Source organism: Cherax quadricarinatus, chromosome 29, assembly GCF_038502225.1.
Source record: "Cherax quadricarinatus isolate ZL_2023a chromosome 29, ASM3850222v1, whole genome shotgun sequence".
Taxonomy (NCBI): domain Eukaryota; kingdom Metazoa; phylum Arthropoda; class Malacostraca; order Decapoda; family Parastacidae; genus Cherax; species Cherax quadricarinatus.
In genome coordinates, this window is record NC_091320.1 from 34,580,840 (window position 1) to 34,608,490 (window position 27,651).

Below are 27,651 nucleotides of genomic sequence, written 5' to 3' on the forward strand. Positions count from 1 at the left end.
AATCTTGATTGAAAAATTAATCATAAAATAATTAAAGAATGAGAAATATACAATGTAGAGAAAAATGTAAGTAAATTGTATTAGGTAGTGTATATAAAATAAAATTAATCATTTTATTGACAAAGTCAAGATTAGAAACACAAGAGGGTCTTTATTATGTATGAAACACTCAAAATTTTTTTCTCTACTAGATATTTCTGTTATTCTACAGATACTGTACAGTCAAACTTCCTTAACCACCAGGTCGTTACTCAGTTGTTTCTTCTTTTAAAGGACTGGTCACCCCTTATTGTATCAGGTCACCCATTATTCTATCAGCTTCCTGTGGATGCCTTCTAAATGATCACTTAATTTTTCATGGGTCAAGCATACCACATAGCTGATAGACAATACCACACAGTTGACAGCCAGTACCCACTCAATGAATACCACCTGTGTCAAAACATGCACAAACATATGTACAGTGGACAACTGCTCTTCATGTGCGTTACATTTCAGAAAAACAGAGCTGTGTCTGAAAATGAAATGGGCAGAGTAACTTATGGAAAAAACTGGATTACATTCAATGCCACCTCTAAAAATGCCAAACGACTTTTCTTTTATATGTACAATTCATCTAGGTAGTAAGTTGGTAGACAGCAACCACCCAGGGAGGTACTACCGTCCTGCCAAGTGAGTGTAAAACTGAAGCCTGTAATTGTTTTACACGATGGTAGGATTGCTGGTGTCTTTTTTTTTTCTGTCTCATACACATGCAAGATTTCAGGTATGTCTTGCTACTTCTACTTACACTTAGGTCACACTAGACATACATGTACAAGCATATATATACACACCCCTCTGGGTATTCTTCTATTTTCTTTCTAGTTCTTGTTCTTGTTTATTTCCTCTTATCTCCATGCGGAAGTGGAACAGAATTCTTCCTCCGTAAGCCATGTGTGTTGTAAGAGGCGACTAAAATGCCGGGAGCAAGGGGCTAGTAACCCCTTCTCCCGTATAAATTACTAAATTTAAAAGAGAAACTTTCGTTTTTCTTTTTGGGCCACCCTGCCTTGGTGGGATATGGCCGGTGTGTTGAAAGAAAGAAAGTAAAAGGAGAAACTTTCGTTTTTCCTTTTGGGCCACCCCGCCTCGGTGGGATACGGCCGGTGTGTTGAAAGAAAGAATTCATCTAAAATGAAAAACTAAGTATCGCACAAAGATTTTCAAAGGCACAAAGATGTTATGGACACATTAAAGCATGATACTACATCACTGTATGATACAGGATAATTTAATTTATTTATTTATTTATTTATTTTTATTTATTTATTTTTTATTTGGACATGATACATAGTTGTACAAAGAAATATAGTGACTGGGTGCACATGCCAAAAGCCCCTTGTATGCAGAGCATTATGGGCAAGCTTAAAATTAACTTAAGATTAACTAAGCAATGATATATACAGTTCAATTAAGTTTATTAAGTCACAGGTACACACAAGTACAACTATCTTATATAGTGTAAATTACCTAGGATAACCCTACAAAAAAAATGTCAGATAAGGCCAGGATGAATTACAACACCTGAATATGCTGAATGTTGAAGACAGAGTAAAACAATTTAAAGTTAAATCAAGTTTATAAAATTGCTCATGAACAGTGTCCAGAATATCTTGCTGCCAATTATGTCAAAGCAATCATAGTACTAGGGGGAGATAATTATTATTATTATAATCATGGGGGAGCTCTAAACCTATTAGGGGGAGAGAGCACAATTTTGTAGTACCCACAGTCAGTGGCCAGGCTTCAAATACATTTTATTGTACAGCAATAAAGGAATGGAACAGACTGCCTGCACATGTCAAAGCCAGTCATAGCATGAACCAGTTCAAAAAGAGAACCAAAAGGTACCTAATGAATGTAGCGACAGAAAGGGAGAATTATTTTTTTAGGTAACACACATGTAATTGTAAATAACTCTTTTTACCTTATTCCTAGTATATCTCCTTTACTGTAGAATAAGTTATTATCTCCTTCATAGTATAATAATAAGGTATTAAAAGAACCCTAATAGAAATACAAGCAAATCACTGACTTTTTTGGGTTATCCTAGGTTCTCTACACATGGTGCTATTTATAATTACAATCTATGTAATTGTATTTGTGTACACCCGAATAAACTTACTTAAGGGGTCTATATGCAGTAGTATTACACTCTATATTCATTCTTCAAGCTTTATCATACGATATATGAAGAAAGAATGCATTTAAGTATACAGAACCATGGCCTGGTGGCTTAAACTCTCGCTTCACACGGCGAGTGTCCGGGTTCGATTCCCGGCGAGGGTAGAATCACTGTGCGTGTTTCTTTACACCGGTTGTCTATGTTCACCCATCAATTAAATGGATACCTGGGTGTTAGTGGACTGGTGTGGGTCTCATCCTGGGACAAAACTGACCTAATTTGCCCGAAATGCTCAGCATAACAAGAGGCTTTCTATATAGTAGTATGTCACTGATGTCAGCTAGGACTGTATACCTTGTACTTGCAGAAATAAAGATATTATTAATTACATTATTATTAAAACTGAAAATATCTGACCCGCACACGTACGTAATCTAGCATAACCAATAAAGTCAAGCAATGTGAGTACAGTTTACCTGGAGGGCATTCTGGGGATCAACACCACCGCAGCCTGGTCCACGACCAGGCCTCCCGGTGGATCAGGACCTGATCAACTAGGCTGTTACTGCTGACCACACATAGTCCAACATATGAACCACAGCCTGGCTGATCCAGCACCAGCTTTAAGTATCTGTCCAGTTCCCTCTTGAAGACAACCAGGGGTCTATTAGTAATGCCCCTTATGGCTGGTGGGAGGCTGTTGAACAATCTTGGGCCCAGGACACTTACTGTGTTTTCTCTTAGTGTACCAGTGGTGCCCCTACTTTTTACTGGGGGTATGTTGCATCACCTGCCAAGTCTTTTGCTTTTGTAGGGAGTGATTTCTGTGTGCAGATTAGGAACCAGTCCCTCCAGAATCTTCCAGGTGTAAATTATATGATATATCTCTCTCGCCTGCACTCCAGTGAGTACAAGTCAAGTACTTCCAGGCACTCCCAGTAGTTTTAAGGTGTTTGATGGAACTTATATGTGCAGTAAAGGTTCTCTGTACATTTTCTAGATCTGCAGTTTCATCTGCCTTGAATGGGGATGTTAATGTACAGCAGTATTCCAGCCTAGAGAGAATAAGCAATTTAAAAAGGATCATTGCCTTAGCATCTCATCTTGAATGTTCTCATTATCTATCCTATCAGTTTTCTCGCAGATGTGATAGTGGCATTGTTCTGGTCCCTGAAGGTGAGATTTTCAGACATTACCACACCCAGGTCCTTCACATTACTTTTCTGCTCTATTGTGTGATTAGAGTTTGTAGTACACTCAGTCCTAGCTATAATTTCCTCCAGTTTTCCATAACGGAGTACAGTGGCCCCCCGATCTACGATATTAATCTGTTCCAGAGAGCCCATCATAAGATGAAATGATCGTAGGTTGAATTAATCTTCCCCATAAGAAATAATAAAAACCAAATTAATCTGTGCAAGACAACCAAAAGTATGAAAAAAAAAAAAAAAAATTTACCACATGAAATATACATTTTCCTACACACAAAAAGAAGGATACATGCACAAAAGTAGAGTAGTACATGCACAATATATATTGTGCATGTACTACTCTACTAAATGAAGAAAGAATAAATGACACTTACCTCAGCACTAAACCCATAAGGGTCACACGGTGCTGCACTGATATTAATGGAGAAGGTTGGTGTGGCCTTACTGTTTCACAGATAAGGTGCATGGCTGGGATTCGTGGGCATAAGTGTATGGCTGGGGATCATGGACTAAAATGGATGACTGGAGGTCATGGTTTGAGATTGATGCAGGGCTGTTACTTACAAGAGCCCTCAAGTATTCTCTCATGCACGTCTGGTGTGTATTACTCTGCAGTACTTTACACAGCTGACAGTAAAGCATCATTGTTTGGCCCATCATCTGCTCCAGAGCAGTGCTTCTAGATATATCAGGGTAATCTTCAATGAAAAAGTTGCAACTTAAGCAGCAACATGAAACTACTCGCATAACTGATGTGGTGTAAACCATTTCTCTGCAGGCTCTTCTTCCTCAGCCTCTTCTATTATCTAATTCCTTCTATCTGGGAATTTAGCTTGGTTAATATTTTCTTTGGAATTCTTTCTCCCATATCATCCTCTAGGAGTTTACCAAATTCTTCTGGCGGCATGCTTTTAAAGCCCTCAGCTAGAGGGCTTTGAGGGATTGACTCTCAAATGAAGGGAAAACCTGAGAAATTATTTACCAAACTAGGCCACAATTTTCCCAAGCCTGTATTCATTGTTGATTTGGGCATATTATCCTATGCAGCTTTGAGTGGCTCAGCTTTGATGACTCAGAGTTTGTAGTATCAGACTACAAGCTCTGAGTCATCATACTTTGTTGCATGGAGTTCCTGCAACACTGAGTGTATAGATGCACTTGACTTAATTATATCTTAATCCAGTGTTGCATCAAGGATATCATTTTTGGTGGCAAAATAACAACCTTTACATTTGGGCTCAAACCCTGCAACAACTCAGGATGAGCACTGAAATTATCAATGAGTCAGGAGAAATTTGAATGCAAAATTCTTGTTGTGCAGATAAAGCATAACTTCACGAATAAAATGATGACTGACCCAGTCAACCAATAAGGCTTCAGTCATCCATGCTGACAAGCTTGTCAGATAATGGGCAAAGCGTTTGTCTTTCCATTTTAAAGCACAGAGATTCTTTGAGTGATAAACAAGCACCACATAAAACAGATCCTGCAGCATACTGTGTATAATGAGAGAAAAAAAATGAAATCATGATTTTTCGATTAAAACAGCAACTTTGCAGTGTTTTTTCGTATGTTTTTTATGGTTGTATTTGCGATTTCTTGGTTTAGCACTGGAAATGGCTTGAAACTGAGCTCAAAGTAGCAGAAATGTTAAATTTTTGCCGATATTCAAGAGTAAACACTGGTGGGTCTAATATACATTCACAAATATGGTGAAAACAATTATTACAGTATTGCATAACAGTAAATCTCAGTGCCAGGAATGCCTACATTGTTCATTCTGGACCCTATTTTGAAATTGGAATATTTTGAACTCTGTGTTAAATTGGCCAAATTAACAATTTCCGATCACTTTATTTTGTAGTTGAAACAGTTGACTTGGCGATTTCTTGTGCTCAATCGATAGAATAGAAGTAATACTAGTGAAATAGCTATTATTGGAATAATGTAATTGGCACAACAGCATTCGTAGCTGACATATGATCGTCAATTTTCCACCAAATTTCGTACTATTACCTTGAATTTAAGAGGACTTTGCTCTTGCTTGATGTGAGTTCTAGTATCTTCTTCCAGCACAATCCTGTCTCATCAGCATTAAACTGGTGCATAATCCTCAAAAACAATTTCTCCAAATTAGCAGGGAAATTAACTTTGCTTTCTAGTAAATCCGGTCATTCATTTTTTTTTTTCACTTTTATTTAGTTATACTGATCACTTTCCCATTTTTTCAACATGTCACAATTCAGCTTGCTCATCACACAAGGTCTCAAATTAAGCAAATTGTTGATTCCCCTCACACCATACACTATGGCTGAATCAACCACACATGCACCACCTTTCAAAATATCTTATTTCCTCTATTTTGTTCACTAGAGGTACAGTTTCATGATTAAACTTCCTTCTTGGCACCTTCATCAACAATTTATTTCCTTTTTTATGCTATGGTTAATATCCAGGGATGACAAAGAGTGATAAAAAGATTGGAAATGGAATGATAACACAGAAGAGAGTAATGGTGTGGCCCTAGTCAAGGAGGCAATTGGTGGTGGTGTGGATGGGAGGCAAGAGGGTGTGTGTAAACAAAGATAAATCTAGCATGAAACATAAGAGGCCTGAGGTGCACAGAAGAACCAGTCTGCCTGGGCCACCATGGCTGGCGACATCAGTGTGAGACGGAAGTGGGAAGAGCTGCCATGAAAGGTGGGGAACCTTAGGAGCAAAAGGAGGAAATAGATACAAAAACTGAATCTCAAACAGTGGAGGTGGAAGCTCGAAAGGTGGTGGTTTCCTGTACCTTAAAAATGTGAAGGATATCAGGGAATGTATAGTCCTATAGACTAGCTGATGCTCAGGTATTTTTAATTATGCGTAACCCAAATATTGTGAAAACTGAGTCATCTCAGTGTATAATTCTAGTATCTACAACCAGTGGAATATGCTAGTAGATTCTGAGGCTGGCTCATCAGTTTGGGATGGAGAGTTTTGATGATAGCAGCATGTAGATATGGAAAAAACTTCACATCACATGATGATCAGTTGACAAATGAGGAAACTGATAAAATGCTAATGGTTGATGACAAAGATAAACTGAATCTGAACTTCTGTCAGCTAAGAAGCTGGAAATACTGTACAATGATGAACAAGCTTTCTTGACAGATCCAGTAATGAATTTGAGCATCAGGGTCAAGAGAGGATTAAAGAATGTGTTTATACCTTGCAATGAACTCTGCCAAAAACCTGTGTTTTCAGACAGGCAGGCTTCCTTTTCAAAAACATTTAGTCTCCAACACCACCACAACAAATGCAGCCAATATCACAGCATAAAATGTCACCGCCAACCTCAATCATCATTTCACCCACTGCCAGTACAGGTGACAAGTTGAATCCAGGTGATGTTTCAGAGGAATCCTATCTATAATTCAAGGATTGTCAACTTCATCACCAGTACTTAGTCCATTCAGACAAATTAAACAATTAGAAGTTCTGTGAGCTCTTTTGAACACTTTTCATTGTTCAAGCCTCTCAAGATGGGGAAATGCATAGCCTGATATTGCTCTACAAAAAAATATACAGTATAAATTGGAGAAAAAATTGTTAAAAAAAATATATATATATATATATATATATATATATATATATATATTCTATATATATATATATATATATATATATATATATATATATATATATACAGTAAGGCCCTGCTTTACGGCGTTTCGCCTTACGGCGTTCCGCTAATACGGCGATGTCAAATTATGACCAAAATTTGCTATACGGCAAGCGGTCTTTTAAATACGGCGCCCCCCCACCCGGTTTGTTTACATTTTCCGTGACCACATCTATTATGTCAGGAAACTTTCCAAAATTTAAAGTGTTTTAAAGTTACTATGGAAAATTTTATAGGGTGATTACCTTTATGTACCTCAACATTACATGCTTACAAGTAAACTCATTGGGAGACAACCATATGGTTTACCGTAGTCACCCCGTGTAGACATGTGAGAAAACTTAACCACCCCTGGTCACGGCAAGTGGTTCCTTCGACCTCACAATCTTATCCATATCTATCCGAGACCAGTATGGATTGGATAGCACCAACAAGTACGGTGCTACTAATTAATTGTGGACTGTATAGATTATATTAGTTTAACTGAATGAAGGGGGGTGGGGTAGGTTACACATGGATATATCCATCAAGGAAAACACTTGTACATAATCTCACCACTTACCAGATATTCTCTGGTGGTCACTTGATGTAGCTGGATCACCCATAACCTATCCAATTACAACATACCTAACTGGCCAGTATCAGTCTGCTATAACTAGAAGGGTTACTTAACTGTGGGCGATTGATACTCCTTATTCCCTCCATTCACCATCTCATTTCGATGTCCTGCTACACCGACACGGTTCTTATTCCAGCAGGACGAGGTATCCATTGGTTTGTCCCGGTTTAGAAGTCGTGATTCCATAAAGCTTCACTATCCTCGGTACGAGAATCACGCGTTCACTCGGAGCAGGGCGATCTATTTCACATCCTGCATTCTCTTAACTTAATGTTATTATCAATGATTACATTACCATTCACAAGACGATTTAACGTCTCATAATTATTATACACATTAGAGGTCACTCCATTAAGATCTGAGGCCGATGAGTGAGGATTAACACATGGGTATTTCCCCTGGACACACACCATGGCCGCGCACCAGTCACACCCGGTCGAACCATTATTCACTAATTTTACCACCTTTTTACAGTGGTCCCGTAAATCACGTTCCCTCACTCTTCACCAGGAACAGTTACGACACTTCCTATTATGAAGTGAGGCCCATATTAATCCTTAGGCTGCCGTGAACGCCAATTTCCTGATCCCAGGTTTTCACAGCCTCCTCACTACATTCAAAACACTGCCGCCCCCCGTGTCCCAGCTCGACCTATATCCCCCCCCGCACATCTGCGCAGGCGCAGCGGGAACCCAGTTGGTTCCATTCAAAATACAAATACATTTTGACCCAAATCAACACATTAAACACTTATTAGGCACCATAGCTTCGGAAATTAAATAATTTCCACAGTTACTGCATATTTTATATGTACTCTGATAATTATACTTATGTGTACCTGTACTTAAATATACTTACACACTGTGCTGGTGTGCAGGTACACATTAAAATCGCTAAGTCTCTCTCTACTCATGACGCCAATACTACGTAATAATAATCACTCTTGGGCACACTAAATGTCTTATTTTACATCAATATAGGCATTTTCATTAATCCATCTATGATATTTTCCTCAAAATTATATATGAAACCCATTACATAGCATATAAACATGATACATACACTCAGAATAAAAATTGATGTAAATATGAGTTTTGTTTACAAAGCAGCTGTGTAGGTGGTGTCGGAAGAATTACGTTTTCTCTAGTCAAACACAGGGGGGTGACTGTAGAAAAATATTCTTTTCGTATGCCTTTACTCTGTGTATAGCAATTCACGACCCTTGTGGGTTTAGTGCTTTTTATAATAATAATAATAATAATAATAATAATAATAATAATTATTATTATTATTAATATTAATAATAATAATATTATTGTTATTATTAATAATAATACTAATATTATTAATATTATTATCTTTATTCACTCTAAAAATGGTGTGTTGCTGTTTGTTTATTCTGAACTAACTTGTACAACTTGTACACAATGTAAGAGTATTTGTATTGTGAGGTAATTATTATTAACCCTTTGACTGTCGCAGCCGTATATATACGTCTTACGAGGTACCGTGTTTGACGTATATATACTCATAAATTCTAGTGGCTTCAAATCAAGAAGGAGAAAACTGGTAGGCCCACATGTGAGAGAAAGGGTCTGTGTGGTCAGTGTGCACCACATAAAAAAAATTATGGAGCACGCAGTGCATAATGAGAAAAAAAAACACACTGGCCGTTTTTTTTAATTAAAATGCCGACTTTGTGGTCTATTTTCGTATAGTATTTATGGTTGTATTCTCGTTTTCTTGGTCTCATTTGATAGAATGGAAAACATATTACAGAAAAAGAGATGATTTTGATTGATTTTACTATAAAAAGAACCTGGAAATGGAGCTCAAAGTAGGGGAAATGTTTGATTTTTGCTGATGTTCAAAAGTAAACAAATGACATCATTGTGCAATAAATGTCCAACTAGCCAATCTAATATACAGTCATGAATGGGTTGATGTTGTTTATACAATTATTACAGTATTGGAGTAGTCTGCATAACAGTAAATCTTCTATTTTTTGTTTGAATAAAAATTCAAAATAGAAAGCAAGAGTAATATCAGAGGGGCCTGGTGACATGACTGATGAACAAAGAAAATGTTATTTTAAAGCCAGGAATGTCTGCATTGTTCATTCTGGACCTTATTTTGAAATTGTCATATTTTTTAATTTTCGTGAAATTGACCAAATTGCAAATTTCTGACCACGTTATTGGGTAGTTGAAATTGGTAAATGGGCAGTTTCTTGTACTCAACTGATAGAAAAAATGGAGTTCTAAAGAAATAGCTATGAGTTTGGTCGACTGGAACAATGGAATTAGCTGAAAATAGGGCTCAAAGTGGGTGAAATCGCCGATTTGTAAATATCGCCAAGGTCGCTAACTTTGCGAGAGCGTAATTCTGTCAGTTTCCCATCAAATTTCGTTTTTTGGTGTCATTACAATCGGGAAAAGATTCTCTATCATTTCATAAGAAAAAATAATTTTTTTTTTTTTTTTTAAATTTTGAGACACCTCAGGATTGGGGGTTGCGACAGTCAAGGGGTTAAAATAAAAAAATATTGAGGTAAATGTTTTACAAACTCTTACAAAGGGACGTGAATGAACTAAAAGTAGACACATATTAATACGCATTTCGCCTGACCAAGTGATGTCCACTACCTGTTCAGTTTGTGTTCTTACATTGTCTCAACTCTGTATCTCGTTCTCTCTCTCGTTTACTCTTTTGTTAACTAGTTGGCTCTCATTGACGATGGCGTCTAAGGTTAGCTGTAATAAAAAGAGAAGTCGTAAGCCTCTTGTTTAAAGTGCAAAGTTAGAGGATGATGGTGTACCATTTTGATTTTATTCAATAAACACCCTGCCACTCACCTCTCACACATTAATATTAATATTTTAAGGTAAGTAATAAGTGTACTCTGTGTGTATCTTACCTTTTATTGTGTTTTTAATGCCTATTTCTATTGCTAACTTAATATAAGTTAATGTAAACTTGTTGTCTGGCATTTATTGCATATTTTATATGCTCTGATAATAATACTTGTGGAGCCGGGTGGAGGGACATTACGTTTTCTCTGTTCAGCCATCAGAGAAAACGTGTATGAATCTGCGTTTGGCCCAGCCACTCCCCCACTCCGCTTTTGTTTACAATTTTCGGCATGAATTATTCATTACTTCTACCTTCGTTTACGATGGCATCTAAAGGTAGTCGTTAGAAATTATTAAATTCAGTGAACAAGGCATGTCGATGTTAATAATATGGCTCTGGGCCATAGTGTAGGTAGCCGGTAGGTGTAGCCCAGGCTACACCTACCGGCTGCCTACTCTGACTTTATACAAATAAATACTACTCACCTCTCTTCCTATATTAACCCTTTCAGGGTCCAAGGCCCAAATCTGGAGTCACGCACCAGTGTCCAAGAATTTTTAAAAAATAAATTTGTTATTTTTTCTTATGAAATCGTAGAGAATCTTTTTGTGAAGGTAATAAAACAAAAACTACGAAATTTGGTGGAAAACTGACGAAATTATGCTCTCGCGAATTTTGATGTGTCAGCGATATTTACGAATCGGCGATTTTGCCAACTTTGACTCCCATTTTAGGCCAATTACATTATTCCAGTCAACCAAATTCTTAGCTACTTCACTAGTATTACTTCTATTCTATCGATTGAGCACAAGAAATCGCCAAGTCAACTGTTTCAACTACAAAATAAAGTGATCGGAAATTGTTAATTTGGCCAATTTAACACAAAGTTCAAAATATTCCAATTTCAAAATAGGGTCCAGAATGAACAATGTAGGCATTCCTGGCACTAAACTAACATTTCCTCTGTTCATTAGTTATGTTTTGAGGCTTTACAAATAAATTCCATTTTGATTTTTTATTCACATAATGAATTTTTATTCACACCAAAAAATAGAAGATTCACTGTTATGCAATACTGTAATAATTGTATAAATATCATCACCATATTTGTGAATGTATATTAGACCCACCAGCTGACGTGTATTAGACGTGTGAGGTCGTTTGTTTACTCTTGAATATCGGCAAAAATTTAACATTTCTGCTACTTTGAGCTCAGTTTCAAGCCATTTCCAGTGCTAAAACCAATCAAAATCATCTCTATTTCTGTAATATGTCTTCCATTCTATCAAATGAGACCAAGAAATCGCAAATACAACTATAAAAAACATACGAAAAAACACTGCAAAGGTGCTATTTTAATCGAAAAATCATGATTTCATTTTTTTTCTCTCATTATACACAGTGTGCTGCAGGATCTGTTTTATGTGGTGCACACATACCACATAGATGTATTCTCTCATATCTAGGCCCAAATGTACCACTCACAGTTTATCAGAGTGAGCTGAGCTCATGGCGTAGATCTACGGTTTGGACCCTGAACGTAAAGCCGTAGATCTACGGGACGGACCCTGAAAGGGTTAAGACTACACATATTTTAATGGTTTTTGTTCACTCTGTCAAGCCGACCAGAAAAACATCTCATATTTGTTAATTTATATGTTTATATGTTACGTAGCATGTTTATTACATAATTTTGAAAAAAGAATCATAGATGGATTAAGCAAAATGTCTATATTAACATTTTATACACATTCAATGCACCTCAGTGATTATTATTATTATTATTATTAATAGTACATACATATTATTGTAATATTAATAATTATTATTATTATTATTAATTTAGGGCACTGGAGCACAGATCCATTGTATAGCACTGTCTGGATTTTTTGGGTTATCCTAGGTAATTTATACAGTGTATTAACACTTTACTTGAGAGAGAAAGAGAGAGAGATATATATATACAGATACAGCCACATTCAGTCAGCCACCCACCCACCCGACCACCCACCCAGCCGGATACATATTACACATGTTCCAGAGTTGTTTCTCTTTACTTAGGGTATAGGTTATAGGACATTCTGGCAGGATGACACTACCAGTGGTATTCTCCCATTCCACTGTGTCAACAATACTTAAAGATAACAGTAACGTATGAGATGTAAAATTTGCAATACAGTTCACTACTATGTATACATATACAGTACATAAACAATTAAATATATCAGTAGAAGTAAATTTGGGTAAAAAGAATGAAATAATAATTGTACATTACATTACAGTACTATGTAGGTAGTTTATATAGGTAAGGTTTGACATTATGCCCTACCCAGTATGTCGGCAATTTTCAAAGGTTCGACTTACGTCCATTTTGACTTACGACCGGTTGGTCAGAACCAAGCTTGGTCGTAAGTCGGATGGTAGGTGTATTTGAGAGTTGACGTGTCAGCGGATGGATTTATGAAGGATGAGGTTAATCATAGAATTGATGAAGGAAAAAAGGTGAGTGGTGCATTGAGGTATAGGTGGAGGCAAAAAATGTTATCTATGGAGGCAAAGAAGGGAATGTATGAAAGTATAGTAGTACCAACACTCTTATATGGGTGTGAAGCTTGGGTTGTAAATGCTGCGGCGAGGAGGCGGTTGGAGGCAGTGGAGATGTCCTGTCTAAGGGCAATGTGTGGTGTAAATATTATGCAGAAAATTCGGAGTGTGGAAATTAGGAGAAGGTGTGGAGTTTATAAAAGTATCAGTCAGAGGACTGAATAGGGTGTGTTGAGGCGGTTGGATCATTTAGAGAGAATAGATCAAATGACATGGAGAGCGTATAAATCCACAGGGGAAGGAAGGCAGGGTAGGGGTCGTCCTCGAAAAGGTTGGAGGGAGGGGGTAAAGGTGGTGTTGTGGGAGAGGGGTTTGGACTTCTAGCAAGCGTGCGTGAGTGTGTTAGATAGGAGTGGAGACAAATGGTATTTGGGACCTGACGATCTGTTGGAGTGTGAGCAGGGTAATATTTAGAGAAGGGATTCTGGGAAACCGGTTATTTTATATAACCAGACTTGAGTCCTGGAAATGGGAAGTACAATGCCTGCACTTTAAAGGAGGGGTTTGGGATATTGGCAGTTTGGAGGGATATATTGTGTATTTTTATACATATATACTTCTAAACTGTTGTATTCTGGGCACCTCTGCAAAAACAGTGATTATGTGTGAGTGAGGTGAAAGTGTTGAATGAAGATGAAAGTATTTTCTTTTTGCGGATTTTTTCTTTCTTTTTGTGTCACCCTGCCTCGGTGGGAGACGGCCGACTTGTTTAAAAAACAGTACACAAGGAATACCTATAACATTTCAATTGTTTCAAGGTATAATATATTCCTCAAAATGTGGAAATAAGTTATAGTGTTTGACTATATTCATTTATCCGAGGTTAAGTATTTATGTTACATTTTTAGGTTCAAGGGAAAATCCTGGATTATACAAACAATGTAATTTGTGTGTGTCCATAACACCTGTGTGCCTTCCGGATCACGGTAAAATCTACATTTACAAGGAAATCTTGTGATGTCACAATTGTTTCAAGATGTAACACTCGTGAAAACATGGAAATAAGTCACAATGTTTGACTATATTGGGTTATCCCAGGTTAAATCTAGAGTGTGTGCTTACTGGCTGAATTCCGCTCTTAATATTAGCAGTTTGGAGGGATATGTTGTGTATCTTTATATGTATATGCTTCTAAACTGTTGTGTTCTGAGCACCTCTGCAAAAACAGTGATTATGTGTGAGTGAGGTGAAAGTGTTGAATGATGATGAAAGTATTTTCTTTTTGGGGATTTTCTTTCTTTTTGGGGATTTTCTTTCTGTTTGGGTCACCCTGCCTCGGTGGGAGACAGCCAACTTGTTGAAAAAAAAAAAAAAAAATAGTATTATGAAATTGTAATAAATGTGGAGTGAATAATGCACCTTCCAAGCAGTTGTACATCCTGTTTGCTAGTAGGGAAGACAGTGGTTAAGCAACTGGTCCTGGTTTCATTGTTTACTTATGCTAGTTACGCAGTGCTACTGCATTATGCAGTGTGTGGACCTGCCTGGTTTTCAGATATTTTTTCTTAAAGGCTTGAGGAGGTTGTCTCAGGTGGCATATCTAAAGGCATGAAAAACTGTGCACCCCAGCACATCGAGCATACAGTCATTACCAGCATACTAGTACACTGGACACAGTTAAAAAATAAAGGAGGTAGAAATGGTATGGCAATACTGACAAGTTGCAGGTAAGAGACGTATAACTGATCAAGACATTTATTAAGGAAAGGTTTCACTAAAAGTGGTGAAATTATGCCTTAATGTCTTTACGAGTGCCTACATCTCTTTTTACCAATACAATTAAGGAAGATTGACTGAACAACAAACGTACACCAGCAAGCATGTGGATGCCTTTTTCCCTCAATTTTAAATGTTAATAGTAGCAAGTCATAAGGTCATTTTAAAGCCTAACCCAAGGACATCCATACATGTTCAGCCCCTTTTACTGTGAATAAATAATAATAATTAAAATAGTAACAATAATGGCCGATGTGTTAAAAAAAAAATTACAACCACCACCACCACCCTAGTACAGGAGCCGAGGCTCAACTCCTGCAACCACAAACACATGTCTTATAACTAGAAAAGCTTTTCTTTGAAGCTGAACAACTTCAGAAACCAAATGTCCACAAATGGTGGACCATGAATCATACACACTTCATACACATATGCATCACATCAGCAACTCCAAGTGTGATTGTTTCACTAAGCATTTTGCCTTTTAAAACAAACAACTGAGAGGAAGCATAAGTTTACCATTATTGTACTGTTATTTAATCAGCTGCCTTATTACTCAGAGTATGCAAAATCATTTTTGAAAATAATAACCTTAATTTATATTATGCATAAATCACTATTACCATTATTAGTAGCATATGGATTTTCTTTCTTTTTGGGTCACCCTGCCTCAGTGGGAGACGGCCAACTTGTTAAAAAAAAAAAAAAAAAATATGGAATACAGGGATCAATGTGGAATCTTGATAATAATGATAACCATCCTATAGCAAGGTCAACAATCAGAGCCAGAACAAGGTTATTTCACAACATAAATTACAAATTTAAATTTTAGGAGCAAATATGAATTATGCAGCTAGTGTCTTTAAATACAATCTAGCTCCCTTATGTACAATACAGAAATACTGTACTGAAATCTTAAATAAATTTCTACCCTGGGAGATGATACTGCATACATGTTCATGAACACACATGTTCTCTGACACAAGGCTCAAATATGGGCAACAGTTTAGTAAATACTGTAGTTTATATACACAGTTTATCCTCAAAAACTTAAAATGTCTGGGTCAAAATCTTTTCCAGATTTCACAACTGTTCACATTTCAGATTTAACAAGTAATGCATACCAAATTGAAAGTTTACATGATTGTACTTCTTTAAATATCATGATAAAACTATAATCCAAACAACAAATAGAGCCAAAGGAAAGTATGCAGACTGTATAACAAGAGAGGGAAAGCATGTTAAAAATAGAAGGGAAGGTGTGTAGCTTGGGTTATTCCAATGCCCAGATGAGGGAGGGGGAGCATGTCAGAAAATGGAAGGAAAGATGTGTGGATTGGGTTATGCCAGGGCCCAGATGCCAGAGTGGCAAGTCTGGAAAATACAGTACTGGAGGTCGCCGACTTACATGTGAGTCGTGTTCCTAGTGTTTCAACTCGCAAACGAGTTGTGTTCCTGGTGTTTTAGCTTACAAACAAGTTGCAACCATAGTGTTTTAACCTGCAAACAAGTCTTTAGTAACAATAAACCTAGAGAATATGAACAGAAATAACTGTCACATGTTCATTACTAAGGACTGCCATTCATAAAACAATTAATATCTTAATATTATGTTTACTGGACCTTGTCTAAAAATGTTGATCATTGTAGCATGAGCAATCACAAGTAAGGGACCCCATTACAGTAATTTTGAGCCTTCTGAACTTGAAAAGACTTAGCAAACATCGGGAGTTAGGATCTCGCAAAAACTTTCTGAATAAATTGTTGTGCTGGAGTTTAGAGCTCCAGATTCTTGAAATTATACTGTATACACAGTACTCAATATGTGGAAAACAAATATAAACTTATTTCCTGAAGCTTAAAACATAAAACTGCATACTTATTCAAATACAAAAATGATTGTACATTCAAATGTCCTTTCCACGATTTATCATGAACATCACAAAAGCTCAAAGCATCTCCATGTTCTCGCAAATGACCATAAACTATGAGCTACAGGATTCCCACACCACTGAAACTGTGTTATAAATTCAGAAACATAAAATATCTGGACAGGTAAAATGCCTGGATTTTTCAAGAAAACTGTTCAAAAAGTTATGAATAAAAGAACACCTTTTAGGAACTCTAACAAGGATTTCATAAGAAGAATCAGTACCACATATGCGAGGTGATTATTGGTGCATGCAACCTGTGTTTGGAATTTCACGTCTTCCTTAACATGTAAGAAAACTCAAGGGCCACAGATATTCCACCTAGATAGTCCTTGAGATAAAAGATCTAAGTAATGAGAAGAGACTTGATCAACAAAGTCCCACAGTATTGGATCAGGCTGATGGTGCACAAATGAACACTAAAACCCCATTATGAGATTCAAAACCCCATTATGAGACTCAAAACCCCATTATGAGATTCAAAACACCATTATGAGATTCAAAACCCCCATTATGAGATTCAAAACACCATTGTGAGGTTCAAAAGCTTTAAGCGTTTAAGGTAGAGTGCACACAGTGGAATGCAATGAGGGCAGAAGCAGTGGAGGCAAATTCCAAAATATTAATTGAGGAGTTAGGTGATTATAGCAAAAGATTGATAGAAGTGAAAAAAAAAAAATAATGTCAACATTCTTCCAATATTCTTCATCCTTTCCTGTTTTTACTTTCTTTTTAATGTAGTATATATGCTGCAGTAATTAAGTTGTTTACATTAATTCATATTTTGAATGCAAATGAAGGTGAAAGCAGTATATACAGGAAAACTTAATATTTTTAAAGCAATGCTGCCAGGTTTTTGTATCACTTTTAACTGGTGGTGCATACCTATGCATGTGTAGATAGTCTGAAAAACTTAAAATTTGAAGACAAGATCAAAACCATGCTTTATAGCTCAAGGTCTTGCAGTAAATGCAAATGGCAATTGTTTTAATTTAAGCTTAGAAGCCAAAGGCTGTATATAAAGCCTTACTAGGATATAAAACAGAAGGCCTTATTTTAAATCTTAAATATTGTCTCCCATCTGACTCTCACTGAGGCTGAGGTATTTGTTTTTAATTCCGTTTAAACCAGACTGAATAGTGTAACTACATGACTAGTTTGTTGAAAAAACTTAACTGTTAACAAATATCTGACCAGATAAGGAAAATGTACTTCTGGGAGGTAAGCACAGTTACTACCCTATCAACACAGGCTCACATCAACCGAATAATCTCTTCAGCCAATGCTCGTCTGGCTACTCTGAGAGTGGCCCTCAGGAATATCAATGGTTATTCTGGGTGCTTTATACAACACATGTCAGGCCCATCATGGAATATGCAACGCCAGTATGGAACCCACACCCGATGAGCATGCTAAGAAAATGAAGAAGGTGCAGAAGTATGAAATGAGATTAGTTTCAGAGCTAAGGGGTATGAGCTATGAAAAGAGGCTAAATGAACTGAATCTAATGAACCTGGATGATGGAAGGATCAAGGAAGACATGATAACAATATACAAAATACTCAAGAGGAATTGATAGGACAGATAGGGACAGGCTGTTTGAGATGCAGGAAACAGGTAATCAGGGGCACAGAAGTTGAAGACAATAAGTCACAAGCATGTCAGGAAGTCTTTCTTAAGTTTCATGGTGGTTGGGAAGTGAAATGACCTCAACAAAGAAGTGGTGGAGGTAGATTCCACACACAGTTTTAAGAATAGGTATGGCAGGGCCCACAAAGCTATGAGAGAGTGAATCTGGCAAGTGGCAAGTTAAGAGGCACGGCCAGGAGTTGAGACTCAGCTCCTGCAACCACACATGGGTAAGTACACACTTATTCAATCACTACAACTTGGTGAACACAAACACACACACATCTTGTGTGTCACTGTGGAAGGCTCTGTGTAAGTCTATGCATAGAGGAATTTCTTAAAGGTTTCCACACTGAAGGCTATGTTTTGAGTTTTAGGTTTATATCTTTAAGTTTAATCTTAGATGTAATAACTTCTTTAACTCTAAAGCTATCAATGTGAAAAGCTAATCCGTCATTTTCACTCTCATCATAAACTTAGTCTTATATGCTTAAGCTACTTCAAGAACTGATTAAAAGAAAACAGAAATGGTGGTTGTGTGCAGGTTCCTATTTTATTTGGGAGAAATTTACTGTATGAAACAAATGTAAAGAGAATGAAACACTTGCTTCCTGTTTGTTCTTTTAGTAAGCAAGTATAATTAAGGAAACAAGATTTTGGTACAAGTAAAAACTGATCTATTGAGAGTTCCTACACAATAGCTGCTGGATGGGATGGTGGAGTGTTGAGCCAAACTCTGACGGCTTGTATATTCTTGCCGCTTGGCTGTGAGGAACTGGACCTAGATGAGCCTCTTCTGAAGCAGAAATGGAGTAAGGCACTAACATACCTCATGACATTCAATAATTACTAGACTTGACACCTGTATATTGTCTATCCCTAGTAACACAGTACCAGAGATCTTTGTGCAATAGTTTTGCATATATAGTAATTATTCAAGGTGTATATGGCAAGTTTAAATAGCAATTACAGAATAATTAATCTCATAAACAGAATAATAGGTGATCTAGTGTGTTGACAGAAAATTGATTATGTGGCAAAACCAAACAAGCACCAATTTTTTCTATATTAAGCAAATTTAATAATTAGGAAAACGTAATATTTATGGACCGGACTCAATACAGTATATACAGTATATGATACGATAGCAATGCGATAAGAATATTAAAAATCCCGTACTACATAAAATAATGTGACATGCAACTATCTATTAATGCCTTGTTTGCTCGTAGATCTGCTTTTCCATAAGGTTGTGGTTTCATGCAAAAAACAAGAAAATAATAAAAAATATAAAAAATATCTAAAACCTTTGAAAGGAGCTTTTGAAGCAATTTATAAAGAATTCAACATGCTGGTTTGGCTGTGTCATAGGTAGAGCAGTGACCATGTGTTTCCACTGTGAAACATATGGTTTACTTAAATAAGCTTATGTATGTGGTAGAAAGGAAAAAAATAAAAAACAAAAGCAAGAGTAAAACAAAAGCAAATGGAAAAAGAAACATTACTAAGATAGATGAGCTTTTTCTATGAACTGCTTCTACAGATGAAAATATGTTATAACAAACCCTGATTAAAATAGAACAGAAAGGCACTAAAAAATGTCAGGTGCACAATAGTTTACACTAAGTCTTATTAAATATAAGCAGAAGAAGAGTTGAAGGTAAGGAGTATGGGGATAAATTTAACAAAATCTTTAAGTCCTAATGATTGTGTACTCCTTTTCCTCTCCTCTTGACTGAAGCAAACTTATTAATTGGGAATTTGAAGGCAGCCTCATCACAATGAATAACACAGAAAAGCATTAAGGCTACTTAGAGTCAACTCTCATATTAACATTTTTTTACCTCTTACCTCAAGATCAAAACTAGTGTTAGTGTGAATTAATACCTGCTTCAGGAAACAGCTTTTTCAACAATGTCATGATTCACATAGATGCAGGCTGTAGGATTTTAGCTGAGAGAATTTGAAGAAACTGTTTGAGTGCTTTAGATGCACTGCATATTAATTCCCACACTTTAAATTTATGTTTACTGAAGTATTCTGTAATTAGTCTTTAATTTGTTAAATATAAAACACTGCTAGCAAGATAGCTATTGAATGAATGAATTATGATTATTTCCTTCTTTGGGTTACCCTACTACAGTGAGAGAAGACCAATCTTATAAAAAAAATAAGAATCATAATTTAAGAGGATAATCTCACCAGAGAGCTGAAAACCAAAAAAATATGGCCAATACTTTTGGCAATATGAGCAAATATAATAAATATTAGCCTTTATTCCCTAACCTCATAATGCACTGTGAGTTATGCATTATATACTTCGCACTTTTATCACATTATACTTTCTGCACATTTGTATAGTTGTGCTTGAACTGTTGTTTCTATAATATTGAGATGAATTCAATAATTTCCAGGAATTGCAACACACACTGTACAACATTATGCCCTCTCCTCTGTTTCATGAAAAAATATACAGCTATTTAGGCACTGGCAAACTTCATGAAGGATGCCAAGGAATAAACTGATGGCTCACTTGTGGTTGAGGTAGATCCAGGTGTGAGAAGTAATCCAGACCAAGATAGTGAAGAGCAAACCACTTCCAGCAGCTGACAGGAGGAGGTACACTACACCAGACCTGTAAAATACAAGCTTTACTGTAAAGCTGTGTTGCTATGGTGTTAGAATACATTGCTTATTCATTCGGATATGTGCTACATGAAACAATGTGATGCAGGTAAAAACTAAAATCTGAGACACCCAAATACAGAAATATTAACCCTTAAACTGTCCAAACGTAGATCTATGTTTGCACCGCTAGCACTCCAAACGTAGATCTACGTTTTTTTACATCTGAAAGCATGTAAAATGAAATGTAGATCTATGTTTGGAGCGCTAGCGGTGCAAACATAGGTCTATGTTTGGACAGTTTAAGGGTTAAAAAAAAAAAAAGACATTTTGAAAATAATTTAGTTGAACTTGAATAAAGTGAAATAAAAAAGTAATCCCACAAAAAAAAAAAAAAAACAGGATTGGTGAGGTGTCAAAAGTGACCAACTGGGAGAATGGGGATAGGGAAGAAAGAGGAGAGGAAGGAGAGAGAAAGAGAGGAAGGAAGGAAGGAAGGAAAAAAGAATGTAAGGAGGAGAAAGAGAAGGGGAAATAGAGATGGGGTGGACATAAGGGGAAGAAAGGAAGGGGAAAAGACATAAGGGAAGAGAGGAGGGAAAAAAAGACATAAGGCAGAGAGATGAGGGAGAAAATACATAAGGGGAAAAGAGAAGGAGACAAAAAGGGAAGAGAGGAGAAAAAAAGATATCAAGGGAAAGAGAGGGGCAAAAAACAAGACACAAGTGGAAGAGAGGAGGAGTAAAGGAAGACATAAGAGGAAGAGAGGAGGGGTAAGAAAAAAAAGGTAAAGAAAAGAGAGGATGGGAAGCCAGATGGGAAAGAAGAGGGAGAGGGGAACAAATATTAATATACAATAACAAGTTTTAGCACAGTCTCAGTCTGCATCATAAATAACAATAATGCACAATAATGTATTAGTAAAGTATCTGTTCTTTTACATATTGTTATCCTCGCAGTGTTTGACAGTGAGAGTAACTCTCACTGTCTTTCACTCCCTCATCCCTTTCCCCAACACCCTAGTGTTCACTTTTTTACAACCCTATCTATAAACATAGTAGTAGGTTGGTAGACAGCAGCCATTCGGGGAGGTACTACTGTCCTACCAAGCGAGTGTAAAAAGGAAGCCTGTATTTGTTTTACATGATGGTAGGATTGCTGGTGTCTTTTTTCTGTCTCATAAACATGCAAGATTTCAGGTACATCTTGCTACTTCTACTTACACTTAGGTCACACTACACATACATGTACATGCTTCTGTATACACATTCATCTGAGCTTTCTTTGATTTTATCTTAATAGTTCTTGTTCTTATTGCTTTTCCTTTCATATCCACGGGGAAGTGGAATAAGAATCTTTCCTCCGTAAGCCATGCGTGTTGTAAAAGTCAACTAAAATGCCAGGAACAAATGGGCTAGTAACCCCTTTTCCTGTATAGCTTACTAAAAAGAAAAAGAAGAAAACTGTCAAAGTGGGATGTTTGAATGTGCGTTGATATTGCGCGAATGATAAGAAAGAGATGATTATGGATGTTATGAATGAGAAGAAGCTGGACATCCTTGCTTTAAGTGAAACAAAGCTGAAGGGGGTGGGCGAGTTTCAGTGGAGAGAAATAAATGGGATTAGGTCAGGGGTTTCAAATAGAGTTAGAGCTAAAGAAGGAGTAGCAGTAATGTTGAAGGATACGTTATGGCAGGAAAAGAGGGAATATAAATGTATAAATTCAAGGATTATGTGGTGTAAAATAAGGGTTGGATGTGAAAAGTGGGTTATAGTAAGCATTTATGCACCTGGAGAGAGAGAGAGAGAGAGAGAGAGGGAGAGAGAGTGTGAGTGAGAGTGTGAGTGAGTGTGAGTGAGTGAGTGTGAGTGAGTGTGAGTGTGAGAGTGTGAGAGTGTGAGAGTGAGTGTGAGAGTGAGTGTGAGAGTGAGTGTGAGAGTGAGTGTGAGAGTGAGTGAGTGTGTGAGTGAGAGAGAGTGTGAGTGAGAGAGTGAGTGAGAGAGAGAGTGTGTGAGAGAGTGTGAAAGTGTGTGAGAGAGAGAGAGAGAGAGAGAGAGAGAGAGAGAGAGAGAGAGAGAGAGAGAGAGAGAGAGAGAGAGAGAGAGAGAGAGAGAGAGAGAGAGAGTGTAAGTGTGAGTGTGTGTGCTCACCTATTTGTGGTTGCAGGGGTCGAGACATAGCTCCTGGCCCCGCCTCTTTGCTGATTGCTACTAGGTCCTCTCTCTCCCTGCCCCATGAGCTTTATCATACCTCGCCTTAAAACTATGTATGGTTCCTGCCTCCACTATGTCACTTTCTAGGCTATTCCACGGCCTGACTACTCTGACTGAAGAAATACTTCCTAACACCCCTTTGATTCATCTGAGTCTTCAACTTCCAGAGTGAGAGAGAGTGTGAGTGTGAGTGTGAGTGTGTGTGTGTGTGTGTGTGTGTGTGTGTGTGTGTGTGTGTGTGTGTGTGTGTGTGTGTGTGTGTGTGTGTGTGTGTGTGTGGAGCTCTGAGCTCGCCATCACCGATTGGAATGCTCTTCTCCAAGGGGATGTTGACAACCAAGTGAAAGCCTTCACTGGACACATCCTTATCTACAACAAGAACACATTCCTCTCCGGCAATATGTGACGAAGCCTACAGATCAGCCTTGGTTTGGCTTTCGTTGTAGAGAGGCTGCTACTGCTAAGTAAAAAGCATGGCGAAGGTACAAGAGACATCCTACCACCTATAACAGGAACTTGCACAGGCAAGCCTGTAGGCATATGGGTGAAGTTCAAAAGTGAGCCATTGCTAAATGGGAGGTGGACACTAAAAGAAAGCTAGCATCAGGTAGTGTAGGCTCCAAAACCTGGTGGTCCCTGGTCAAGGACAGACAAGGTTATCTGCCTGATGAACTCATTCCACCTCTAAATCGACAGGATGGGACCACTTCTACTAGTAGTCAAGAGAAGGCAGACCTCTTTGCTGAACACCTTGCTACCAAAATGCAAGTTCCTGATCCAGCAAGGGACCCTCCTTGGCTAGCTGCAAGAACTGTGTCAAAACTGTCAGTGGTGACAATAAGGCAGGAGAAGGTGCATTTCCTTCTTAAATCGCTTGACCAAGAAAAGGCTGTGGGCCCAGACAAGTTGAGCTCAAGATTGCTGAGATGTGCAGACCAGCTAGCAGCACCTCTAACTCGCATTTTTCAGCGCTGCCTAGTACAGTGTGAATGGCCCTCTCTATGGAAAGAGGCAAATGTAGTCCCTGTTCACAAAAGAAGAGCAGAGCAGAAATCAGCAACTACAGACCAGTGTCACTCCTGTCAATCACTGGTAAGATCCTTGAGACAATAATCTCAAGACAAACGAGAGAGTTTTTTGACTACCACTCACTACTTTGTGATCGTCAATATGGCTTAAGGAAAGGTTACTCAGCTGCTGATCTGTTGTTAAACCTCTCCACTAAGTGGCACCAGTCACTGGATGAATCCAAAGTCAGCTGTGTGGTAGCACGGGACATTGCTGGTGCTTTCGACCGGGAGTGGCACCAGGGCCTCTTAGCAAAACTTCAAGCACTGGGAATTGCAGGCTGTACGCTATGTCTCCTCAGTGATTACCTTCATGGTAGATCTCTAAGTGTACTTCTCAAAGGGACGGAATCAGCAAGACATCCTATTGGGGCAAATGTTCCACAAGGAAGCGTGCTGGGACCATTGTTATGGAATGTTTACTTCAACGACCTTCTTCATCTCATCCCAGAATCACATGCATATGCAAATGACTGTACACTGACATTCACTTATCCAAGAGAAGAAACGCCAGCTGCTCTAAGCTACATCAATCACCAGCTAAGAGCTATATCAGCTTGGGGAAATAGATGGCAAGTAACATTCGCACCTGAGAAAATGCAAATGATGATCGTCTCTAGGCACCATGATGGTAATGCTGGTGCAGTAGTAAGGATGAATGGGAGGGTGTTGGCACCTGGAGAATAAGTTGATATCCTTGGGGTGAAATTTAACTCCAAACTAACCATGAAGAACCATGTTGCAAATCTTGCAAACAAGGCAGCCAGGAAGCTTACAGCACTTTGCCGTATCTCGCATCTGCTTGACAGCAGGGGTTGCAAGATTCTGTACGAGGCACAAGTACGCTCACACCTTGAGTATACTCCACTTTCTTGGTTTGCCTGCCCCGCCCTCTCATTTGCGACTGCTTGACAGAGAAGAGAACAGAGCAAGACGTCTCATCTCTCGCCTGGAACCATCCTGGATAGATCTGTCATTTCAGCAGAGCCTTGAACACAGGAGGGATGTGAGTGGCCTTACTGTTATGTACAAGGCCAATATTGTCAAAGTACCACACTTGGATCCACTTCGAGGACAGCGTGAAACAAGCTTTTATGCCACAAGACGGGCAGAAAGCAGCAACTTCACTCTGGCTGTACCCTTCTCCAGAACATCACTCCATCTGAGATCATATATACCCAGGATGACTCGAGTATGGAACACATTCGTACAGCATAATGATGTCAACGAGATAAAGTCAGTTGGTCAAATGAAAATGCTGGCCCACAGATGGCTCCAACTTCATCCTGTTCCCTACTTGTATGTCTCATAATAATAAAAATGCTTTCAAATGAGCTGATGTAGGTAACAGCTCTTAGCATGCCAATAAAATTAGGAATCCTTAACCTGTAAATAGCTTGTGAAAAAAAAAAATAGTAGTAGCAACCGCCCAGGGAAGTACTACCGTCCTGCCAGATGACTGTGAAACAGAAACCTGTAACTGTTTTGCATGATGGTAGGATTGCTGGTGTCTTTTTCTGTCTCAAACATGCTAGATAACAGGGATATCTTGCTACTCCTACTTACACTTTGGTCACACTTCACAGACACGCACATGCATATATATATACATACATCTAGGTTTTTCTCTTTTTTCTAAATAGCTCTTGTTCTTCTTTATTTCTTCTATTGTCCATGGGGAAGTGGAAAAGAATCTTTCCTCCGTAAGCCATGCGTGTCGTATGAGGCGACTAAAATGCCGGGAGCGATGGGCTAGTAACCCCTTCTCCTGTAGACATTTACTAAAAAAGAGAAGAAGAAAAACTTTAAAAAACTGGGATGCTTGAATGTGCGTGGATGTAGTGCGGATGACAAGAAACAGATGATTGCTGATGTTATGAATGAAAAGAAGTTGGATGTCCTGGCCCTAAGCGAGGCAGGGTGACCCAAAGAGAAAGAAAATCCCCAAAAAGAAAATGCTTTCATCATCATTCAACACTTTCACTTCACTCATACATAATCACTGTTTTTGCAGAGGTGCTCAGAACACAACAGTTTAGAAGCATATATGTATAAAGATACACAACATATCCCTCCAAACTGCTAATATCCCAAAACCCCTCCTTTAGAGTGCAGGCATTGTACTTCCCATTTCCAGGACTCATGTCCAGCTATAAAAAAATAACCGGTTTCCCTGAATCCCTTCACTAAATATTACCCTGTTCACACTCCAACAGATCGTCAAGTCCCAAATACTATTCGTCTCCATTCACTCCTATCGAACACGCTCATGCACGCCTGCTGGAAGTCCAAGCCCCTCGCCCACAAAACCTCCCTTACCCCTTCCTTCCAACCTTATCGAGGACGACCCCTACCCCGCCTTCCGTCTCCTACAGATTTAAGTGCTCTCCATGTCATTCTACTTTGATCCATTCTCTCTAAATGACCAAACCACCTCAACAACCACTCTTCAGCCTTCTGACTAATACTTTTATTAACTCCACACCTTCTCCTAAGTTCCACACTCCGAACTTTCTGCATAATATTTACACTACACATTGCCCTTAGACAGGACATCTCCACTGCCTCCAACCGCCTCCTCATTGCTGCATTCACAACCCAAGCTTCACACCCATATAAGAGTGTTGGTACTACTATACTTTCATACATTCATAAATATTATGCAGAAAATTTGGAGTGTGGAAATAATAAAAGTATTAATCAGAGGGCTGAAGAGGAGTTGTTGAGGTGGTTTGGTCATTTAGAGAGAATGGATCAAAGTAGAATGACATGGAGAGCATACAAATCTGCAGGGAAAGGAAGGTGGGGGAGGGGGTCATCCTCGAAAAGGTTGGAGGGAGGGGGTAAAGGAGGTTTTGTGGGCAAGGGGCTTGGACTTCCAGCAAGCATGTGTGAGCGTGTTAGATAGGAGTGAATGGAGACGAATGGTTTTTGTGATCTGACGAGCTGTTTGAGTGTGGGCAGGGTAATATTTAGTGAAGGGATTCAGGGAATCCGGTTATTTTTATATAGCCGGACTTGAGTACTGGAAATGGGATGTACAATGCCTGCACTTTAAAGGAGGGATTTGTGATATTGGCAGTTTGGAGGGATATGTTATATATCTTTATATATGCTTCTAAACTGTAGAATCTGGGCACCTCTGCAAAAACAGTGATTATGTATGAGTGAGGTGAAAGTGTTGAATGATGATGAAAGTATTTTCTTTTTGGGGATTTTCTTTCTTTTGGGTCACCCTGCCTCGGTGGGAGATGGTCAACTTGTTGAAAAAAAAAAAATCTATAAACATATTAAACAACCATGGTTACATTACACATACCTTTCACTGGGAAATAATCTCCTTTTCAA

The 27,651-nt window shown here is 38.1% G+C and overlaps 1 protein-coding gene across 14 annotated transcripts in view; it reads right to left on the reverse strand.

The window, feature by feature from the left end:
• tty (tweety) overlaps nucleotides 1-27,651 on the reverse strand; it is a 305,681-nt gene that overhangs the window by 49,051 nt on the left and 228,979 nt on the right. For 10 of the 14 annotated variants that reach the window (XR_011392576.1, XM_070089721.1, XM_070089720.1 and 7 more), the window contains 2 exons: nucleotides 20,931-21,032; nucleotides 19,092-19,193 (listed from right to left, as the gene is read on the reverse strand). Coding sequence is in view for 13 of the 14 variants with exons in the window: in XM_070089721.1 (XP_069945822.1) it covers nucleotides 19,092-19,193; nucleotides 20,931-21,032 (204 nt within the window). In the remaining variant the exon portion in view is untranslated. Of the gene's footprint in view, nucleotides 1-16,285; nucleotides 16,338-19,091; nucleotides 19,194-20,930; nucleotides 21,033-27,651 lie in introns of those variants that run through there. The other 4 variants (XM_070089723.1, XM_070089719.1, XM_070089724.1 and 1 more) reach the window with 3 other exon arrangements.